General features: G+C 34.9%; 1 protein-coding gene across 1 annotated transcript; it reads right to left on the reverse strand.

Moving 5' to 3' along the window:
* Positions 1-3,513: 3,513 nt before the first annotated feature.
* Positions 3,514-9,089, reverse strand: LOC140974045 (bifunctional TH2 protein, mitochondrial). Its single transcript, XM_073437260.1, has 6 exons — positions 8,645-9,089; positions 7,649-7,757; positions 7,261-7,551; positions 6,717-7,140; positions 6,334-6,600; positions 3,514-4,162 (listed from the first exon to the last, which is right to left on the reverse strand). Exons 1-6 carry the CDS (start codon positions 9,007-9,009, stop codon positions 3,750-3,752), a joined length of 1,869 nt encoding a protein of 622 aa, XP_073293361.1. The 5' UTR covers positions 9,010-9,089; the 3' UTR covers positions 3,514-3,749.
* Positions 9,090-9,371: the final 282 nt, after the last annotated feature.

Consider the following 9,371-nt stretch of genomic DNA (forward strand, 5'->3'; position numbering starts at 1 on the left):
TCCAGTTTCTAATTTAAAAATCTAAGCTTTATATATGTATGTAAATTTTGCGGCACTAGAGATATTTTTGTATGGTTTGTCATTGTTAGTTTTAAATAATTAATCTTATCATATATATCTGCCTTCCGATACTGTGGGATGATGTCTTACATTTCAGGGAGATCGTTGTATTTGTTCAAAGACTTGCATTAATGAAAGGTGTGGAACCTCATAAAATTTTGATGCTGTCTAGTGCAAAATTGCTTCAAGAATTCCTTAAGTATTTGGCTAGCAAATAATTTCTTTTCCTAGTATAGCATTGTGCTTGCTCGAGTGATTCTCACTTTGATTTTTAATTCTACACTATCTGTGATTATTATGGATGGCATTTGTAGTTTGTTTTAAATGTTTTATGTCACTTTTTATGTAGTCTACAGCTAGTTTTATTATATATTGTCATAAATAAGCCGTAACGAATCTCATCCTCACTTTAGATCCCCCCGATTCCTTAAGACCTGAACTACTGGTTGATCACTTTAGTTAGATATTTTAAGTGATTTGTTTGTAATAACTTGTTTGTGATAGATGTTTTCTGTACTCCAACAAAAATGAAATGAGTTGTAATCGAAATACATTTACTGTTAGTTTCATGATGTAAATTGTTGACTGTCTTCTCATGTTTTTAATTAGAAAACTGAGTGCCAATTTTTTTAGTCATTGAACATGTTTTATGTACCTATGCATGAAATCATGCAAATTCGCAATCTATGGTTAGTTGCTGTATCACCTGGTGATTGATTCTTCCGCACGAGATTTATAAAAATGCACATTTGAATAGTGAAATACTTATACGGTTGCATTTTGCTACTGCTACCTATTTGTGTCTGGCTGTGTCGCTTAGTTGTTTCTCCTTGCTAACTTTGTGTGGTACAGACTCCAACTCCCATCTTTATTTCTTGGCGGTTTGTTCATGAAGCTGCTGCAGGTTTGTTTTACTATTCACTGGATTTTGGGCCTTCTGTCTCTTTTCTGTGATGGGGTTTTCCTTTCCTTCATTTTCTTGCTCAGAATGATATTCTCATCTCTTCAAAACTTGGGTAAGTCATCGCAAGATAGCGAAATATTACTTCCGAAAAACGATTCATTCGAGGTAATGATCCAATCCCTCGAGTATTAGTGCTTAGCATGAATGCGTTTCGTCCGTGTATCTGATGCAGTTGTTCTCAATCTCCAAACGCTAGATCGGATTTTGTCCCAAGCTAATTTGCTGTTGTTTGCAGTACATGGAGGATCCTCTTGAAATATTTTAGCTAGTGACGCGGAGTTTTGATGATACCATGATAAAATTCAGACGAATTTGGTGTGAAAGAATCAGTGATTTAGGTTTCCTTTTCAATATTTGTCAATAAACCTAAATCAATCATTCGAAGCTATTCAAATGGCAGCTTCTTGGTTTGATCATAAATGATTAATTACATTCCAAATAATTATTATAAATTTGAGAATTGAGAGTGACTTTTGTTATTGTTTATTTAGGAAAGAAATCGAGAATGGATGGATAGTTAAAATTCATCTTTCTTTTTCGGCTATTTGTTGGACTAAGGGTCCAATTTACGTCCGGATATGTATATTGGAAGCTGGGGTTTTTTTTTAAAATATTATAAATTAATGCCAGTTTTTTTTTAAAATATTATAAATTAATAAAATCATTGTAAAAATATGCCAGCTTGGCATATTTTTATAATATTTTTTAAAAAAACCCTTGGAAGGTTTATATATTTCCTGGAGCAATACTACATGTATAACCAAATTTATACAACAATTCTTACAACACAAAAAATTCAATACAAAAATTTCATTTATCAAAATCTCGTGATAAATTCAAATCGAAATCTCATGATATAATAACAAAATCTCACGATTTAATTGTTGTAAATATCGTTGTACGATATTTTGGTTGTACCTTTAGCATTATTCATATTTCTTTGGTCTCAATGTCTCGATTAGATAGTTCGAGATGTAATCGAGTCGAACAAAACTTTTGAATGTTTGAGCTTTATTCATTTATAATCGAGTCGAGTTCGAACTTTATTTAACGAATATATTCATAGCTCACGAGTTTATTCAAACTTTTATCGAGCCTAAACGAGTTTAATAAATATGAATTATACATTTAAATTTTCATTAAATTCATTAAAAAGTAAATTATATATCTAGAAANATGATTTATAACATTGATGATGGTTTGTTACAATGAATTCTTAATGAACATCTTTTGTTATTTATTCGTTTATTTATTTAACCATGGGTAGATAGTGGACTGAAAAGCTCATGGATCCTTTCGTTAAACTCATGTGTTAATATTGAACAAGTCTACGACTTCATAGATAGATAGACAAGTGACCAATAAAATTCTAATAGACTGAATTGCATTTTCCCTTGTGCTCTCAAAAAATTACAAGACATTATTATTTCAAATATCTAAAATGACAAGGTTTAAGAATACTCCACAATTTTTATTAAATCGTTTTTTTATGGCATTATAAAAGTCTAGTCCTTACAAAAAGGGACTCACTTCTTTAAGCTGCATTTGAATATATGTATTTGAATTTGAAAGGTATCTGAAACGAAAATATTATTTCAAATATCTAAAATGACAAGGTTTAGGTATTGTGAATCAAATACATTGAGTCAAAAGATATATATTTCAAATTCATTAACTTAATTTTTCAGTCAAATGAATACAATTGATTAGAATCTTGAATTTCAAATCAGAACGACCCGAAGCCATAGTGCCAAACGCACCCTTAGTTAACATTAATATAAAGAACAATTGTTACCAAAGACATGCATAAACTTGTGGTCATCGAGTGATGGTGACCACATTAGGAAGCAAACAGGCTTTACTCTGTTTTATCCATTAAAGAACAAAATCATTGGGGGATCCCGCCAAGTCAACCACCAATTCCCATCAATTACCAACTTTTCGACAAGCACAAAGGGAATTTAAAATTAATATCACAGAACAAATCTTATTGGATTCATCCTAATTTCATACAAGATTCCAAGGCCAGGAATTATCCTTGCAAATGATTTAACTAATTGGATGCTAGTTAATAAATCGATACCCTTTCGTCATTCAATTATTAATGTAATAATAATAACATAAATATCTCGTTAGATTTGTACAACTGGACAAATTATATCCAAATCTCTGCCCAAGCTGGACAAAAGTAAGTTCACTACCACCCAGAATGAAACATGTAATTTAGTAAATGAATAAACTACAAGTACTTCAGATGTAAAAGAAATCAGCAGACAAAGCTTTAGCAGATTCAGATTATTGAGAAGAAACAACAAGAAAGTTACTAGAAAAAGGAACTCGCACCGGCACCTGCTAAACAGGAATTCCTTCCTCTATATATCTGAAGAAGGATTTAAACAAAAGCACGAGAAAAATCAAAGCATGGAAATGAGATACGTGTGAAGGATAGAACATAAAACATGGATAGATGAGGAAAACATACATAAAACTTTGGCTAAAAGTTGCATTTAATTTCTTTGCGGAACTCCCAGTATCATAACGAAGGGAACAAAAGAAGGGATCGTTTAATAGAAGATCCTGTAGAAAATCGAAGGGAACAACACTGATCCATGGCCCGCAGCAAAAACAGCCACCAATCTTGTATAAGTATCCTACTATATTAACATCTACTAGAATTGTATCATCTAATTATCAAGAATCTGATGGTACACAACAGCAAAAGCTTTTAACACCCCAGAACAAAAGAACAAATTTCTGACCAGCTAGATACCGTGTACAGAACTCCCGATAAACCCTCCCAATTTGATAAGCTCTCCTCAACACATTGTTTCTGCTTCTTAATCACACCTGGAAATAAAGGAACAAAAGAAACACCAAAGTGAGTTCCCACTCTTCTCAGACTTGAACTCGAGCCTATCACGATACCAATGTCTGCCTCAAGCAAGCAGAGCAAGTCACCCACTGAATCTCCAATATATATGGTCAGGTACTTTTTATCCTTGCTGGAGTTCTGTAAAATATCAGTAAAAGCTTGAACCTTGTCAATGGGAGACTCAACCTTCTTAACAATTTCGCCAGTGGACAAAGAGTTCTCGTAGACAAACTCATTAGCATGTATATGCACAGTATCTAAACCACCTGCTTGAAAATGAATCAAAATTCAGCATATTAAATAGATATTGTATGTGGAAGTCAAGCCCTAAGCTTCAATAACTAATAACAAGATAAAACAAAAAAAAAAAACAAGAAACACTTCTCACAAATACTTAATTTTATTAGTTTTTTTCTGAAACACAGCAAACCCAAAAGGAAAAAGAATTTCAAAAATGGTGTCTTGAGGAGTAGAAGGTAATAAAAGTCCAAAAACAATCTAAGTAGATCAGCTTTTATATGTTGCAACGCCAAGGCCTGGATAGTAATTGACATATCAGTACTTGAACATGAAACTCGTTTAATATTCTATTATTCTACATCAAATTTGAAAAAAAAATATCAAAAATGGTATATAACCATAACTTTGGCGGGTAAGTCTATGGACCTATTATAGGTACTCACTTTCCATTACTTCCTCGACGTTGTTACCCCAACCACTAATTTAATCAACGGGGGATTCCAAGAAAAATGAACCTTTCAAGGGGAAGTAGACAATACATACAACAGCACTATACAAAGTTGTAGGCAACTTGGGCCTTAAAACAAGGATAAGAATCTCCATTTATCCAAAATTGCACAAATGATTGAATGAAACCCATACAATGTTCGTTTTGGCAGTATCTAAAGCATTCAGTAGTTACAGTCTGTCCATGTAAACTTATTTAATGGCATGTTAACGCCTACTTCATTGACGAGGCGAATAGACAGAGTGGAGTGTTCAAAATTGTATTAGAGCTACCGTTAAAGTACTTTATGGCAGAGATGGACAGGTAGAACAAGCCATAGAACATGGATTGACAGCAACAGTTCGTACCTAAATCATGTCGATTACGAGAGATTCATGCAACTGATTTTATGAGACCGTAGGGGATCTAACCTATCAAATTGACTCACTCATTCTAACATTATCCCTAGTATGCCGACAAACTAATTGATGAAGCTGAAAATAAGTTGGATGTATGGAACTTTAATAATCTGATCCAGAAGAAAGGACCAGGAAGTTTGTCTTCATGAGAAAAGTACAATTCTCTGAAGTGCGCATCAGTGAAAGAGGTCATCGAGCTTTCACTTGATTATACTACTCTAACAATAAGGAAGGCCCACTAGGTAAAAAAATTACGCTAAAGATGATTGTACCTGGCCAACACATAATCTTCGTTGTGCATGTAAAACATCTTAATCAATAATTATAATCACAACTACCAAATGTGGGCCATAATTATTGAGTACAATAAATTGTCCTAAATGGGTTCTTAGTGCAAGTCACTTGTTCCACATTTTTGAAGCCGCTCATATCCCTTCAACTAGGACAAGAAGTGATAGGATACAACATGCTTCAATCTCTCTGACCAGCATCCCCCTATTCTCACAATCACCTAGAATCATAGTCCCAAACTTAACTTTTCCATCTGGTTTCGCAATGCTCCCCATATATTTTAATTTCTAATTATCTAAGATTAGCAGGTATAGAATTCACAAGATTTTCACCATATCCTTGATCATGATGCAGCTTCATTTCAATAAAAATCTTTGGTTAGTGACCCCCATTTCATCAAAGATGTTTCATCCAAGGAAAGAAGATTTTTACTTGGAGAAAATTAAATGGAAAAAGCACAATAGTACCCAAAAACCACAATATAACTGAACTTATTACTGCACCAAACTTCAGAATTTATATGATTCAATTACAATAATACTACAAAATCAAGTTCATATTGACGCTTTCCGTATAACAATTGAGTGCATACATAAAAGTATTGTTCAGCATAAGATGAGAGAAATTCGAGGATGGCATTGGTGTTATGGACGATAAAATAACAAGCTACTGCCAAAATACGAAGAAAGACTTTTGTCTGATAGTTGGATAAATTAAAGTTCAAAAAAGAACATCAAATTTTACACACTGCATAGCTCAGAATCCTAGCATTTTTGAGATCTTGACATATTACATTTTTCAATAATGCCATAAATTATAGGAAACTGGCAGCTGTAAGTATGACTTCTTTAATTTGATGATTGAGGGTGAGATGCCTTGGTTAATATGGTAAACTCAGAATCAATTCTAGACAAGCAAACATGCAATTATTCAGTCAGCATAATTGAAAGGAGATATTAGTTGGTTTTAGCAATGCAATGCCACTGGACAAACAAGGCACCTGAAGAAAAAGCAGACTTGATGAGATCGCTACACCAGCAATAGGAAAGAACATGGACTTTTGTGTTCAAATTTTCATCACTAATGGCAGTCTGGAAGAAGCTGGTGCAACCATCTTGGAGAATCAGGCGTTCTCCAGTTCGTTTGATGTCTTCAACATTGAGACCCTTGAGTACTCCAGCATCTATCACCCTCAAATTTGCTTTTTTCTCAAAATCTGAAAGGTCACCAAGTGCTTTACGCAGGCCTTCATAATTGAATTTTTCCTCTGCAAAGCAGGTATGTTGGCCAAGCATTAGTCATATCACTCACACAGTCACACCAATTTAGACGGCAGTTCACATGAGCGTTAATGTTGTTGTTTAGAAAAAAACATGAGCGGACCTTTGTTACACTGCAAAATTTCTTCAATGCATTGTTCATAATCTTCGGTATATTGCTTTGAAAGATCTGCCCATGTGCCCCTCATGTCAACTGAAGACATGCGAACAAGCTGATTTTCTAATTCGTTGGGTTGATTTTGAACCCATTTCTGGGATGTGATAATTGCTATTTCAGCCAAAATGGCAGATGAATCCACAACAGAACACGTAAGATCAAAATCTGAAAATAACATGAGGCAATGTTCTGCGGGATTGTGCTCTCTGGCCAATGGAACAACAGTTTTCTGATTAAGTGGCTGAGCTAGGAAAAACTCTATTTCAAGTTTCATAGCTTGAAGATATAGCTTTTCAATGATGTCAAGTTCTTCCCCTGTTAAAGACACACTCAACTTCTCCAGTAAGTCCACTGTTTGCAAAGCTGACGCCTATATGTGAAAAAGAGAAACAGACCTGTGAGACCAACATGCATTTCTTATGCTTTGATGGATAAAATTTCACTTTGAGAACCCATGAGCTAAGCTGGGATTCTCATCTGCAACACATACCTGAAACTCATCGGAGGAATAACTCTTGATCCATTTTCTATATGGATGAGTGTCTTCACTAGGATCAAGGAATGCCTGCAACTCCTTACCCAGAAACGCATAAAGACTCATACAAGGTGTCATCGCACCAAGAGCATAAGCTGCCAATTTTGTCTTCTCAAAAGGAGTAGCTAATTTACCAGGAGCTTTTGCTACTCCAACCTTTCCTGCAGCTGTTGCCAGCAAAAAATCTGTGTATTTAACAGTAGCAGCGTTTGGCGAACTGTCTTTGGACAGGTCAACACCCCACTCCTGCATAATCAAGCGTCAATGGTCATTACAATGGGAATCGTCTGCAAGTAACATAATGAATCATGCTCACATTCCACAGCGTGTTTCTAACACTCACTTTTACAATGGAATCATGCATTTTGAGCTCTTCTAAAACACTCTGTCGTAGTTGGTGAATCCCAACTTTTGCATCATCATCATCCGCACACTCCTCAGCCATTTCATATCTGAACAAAGTTCAGAGTCAACATCAAAATCCTAGCATTTTTACTTCACAGATACATAAACAAAAAAGGAGCATGGTGAGACAAGAAACAAAAGCTGCATTACAATAAAATAGACCTTTTAGAGGACAATGCCTGTATTTGATAGAATATTATACTTTGGAATTGAAATCACAAACAATTCCATTTGATTTCAAAAGGAGAAATTACATAGGTTGACTATAACATAGAAAAACATTCCTGCCACATTTGTGTCATAGGGTGGTGTCAATAGGCTGAAATCTTGGATATGTAAATGGATCTCACATGGCTACAGTGTTTGTTTAATTATTCTCTAAGAAAGAAAACATTAGCGCGTATTCTCTTCTGTCAACAGCTTATGTACAACCGCTTTACAGAACTTTTCAGGATGAGCAATATCACCAGCAACAGAAAGAAATCAAGATCAAGAAACGATAGCGACTTGCATGTGATTAGTCACAACCTTATGAAGGGGGCTCTCATAGAAGTCACCGTCACAGTCATGTACAAGGGGTTAAGGATATGTGATGAATCAGAGTTTAATTGTCTAATAGTCACAGATGATAATTTCAGTGCATTGCAAAGATCAGAACAATGGAGCAACGATTAAGATGAAAAATTATCCATCACCTATAGAAACAGTTTCAAATTCATAATCATAACCGAAACATACTCTATATCACCGAAATGAAAAGAAATTAAAATAGAAAAAGAAATAGAGAAACCAAAATTTTCCTACAGCATTTCGTCCACCAGTAAAACAACCACAGAAAACATCATTATAAATAAAAAAAATTCATCATCACGACAGACCAAGTAACGAAAAGAAGAAACGTGAGAATCGATCAAAGATATTAACAATAACTAACACTTTCGCGAAGGTGCGCAGAAAATAAACGTCCTGCGCGATATAATGGCGAAAACTATCGAGTTTCAGGTTTCCGGCTGCCAAAGAAACCACGAAAGGAGTGTACATGGCCTGTCTCCACACATTCGTATACTTGATCCAGAATCTTCTGCCCAAGCACTCATCAATCGGCGGCGGCAACACCGTCGCCGAAGATGCCATCGTGGTACCGCTGAAGCACCTGGAGGTTGATACTGATTTGTACGACCGGATGCAGGAGACGAATAGGGAAAATTGGGAAAGAGAAGAAGAAATTGATGACGGCCTTGGGAAGAAATAGTTATGAATAAGCGATGGGGTTTTAGGAAAATGCAACAGCTTTTGCATCAAAAATGAAATGTTTCTCTAATCTTTGATTCAGTTAAGCATCTGTTATGCGGTTACTAACTCGGCGTCGGCGGCGGCGGACCAGAAGAGAGTAAGACGGTATGACTCCTCTGTATTAATAATAAATGGGAACATTTTGGGCTTGGATTGATTGGCCCATTTAGCGTTAATGGACCAAGCCCATTGAATTTTAGGATTTGATTTAAAAAAGTCCTATCAGCCCATATGCCCAATAAATATTCTAAGTAATTTCAAATATTTTATTTTTAGTGTTATTTTATTTTTTAAATATTGTACGGAATGAAAAATAAAATAATAGATATTTATGAATTTTAACTAGAGTTTAGTGTCGGTGGTGTAGT

Source organism: Primulina huaijiensis, chromosome 3, assembly GCF_012295235.1.
Source record: "Primulina huaijiensis isolate GDHJ02 chromosome 3, ASM1229523v2, whole genome shotgun sequence".
In the NCBI taxonomy this organism is placed as follows: domain Eukaryota; kingdom Viridiplantae; phylum Streptophyta; class Magnoliopsida; order Lamiales; family Gesneriaceae; genus Primulina; species Primulina huaijiensis.

Coding starts and splice junctions, on each gene's coding strand:
- LOC140974045 (XM_073437260.1), bottom strand. CDS start 9,009: ATGCAAAAGCTGTTGCATTTTCCTAAAACCCCATCGCTTATTCATAAC. Junction 7,141..7,260: donor ATTCCTCCGATGAGTTTCAG/GTATGTGTTGCA, acceptor TTTCACATATAG/GCGTCAGCTTTGCAAACAGT. Junction 6,601..6,716: donor AATTTTGCAGTGTAACAAAG/GTCCGCTCATGT, acceptor CCTGCTTTGCAG/AGGAAAAATTCAATTATGAA.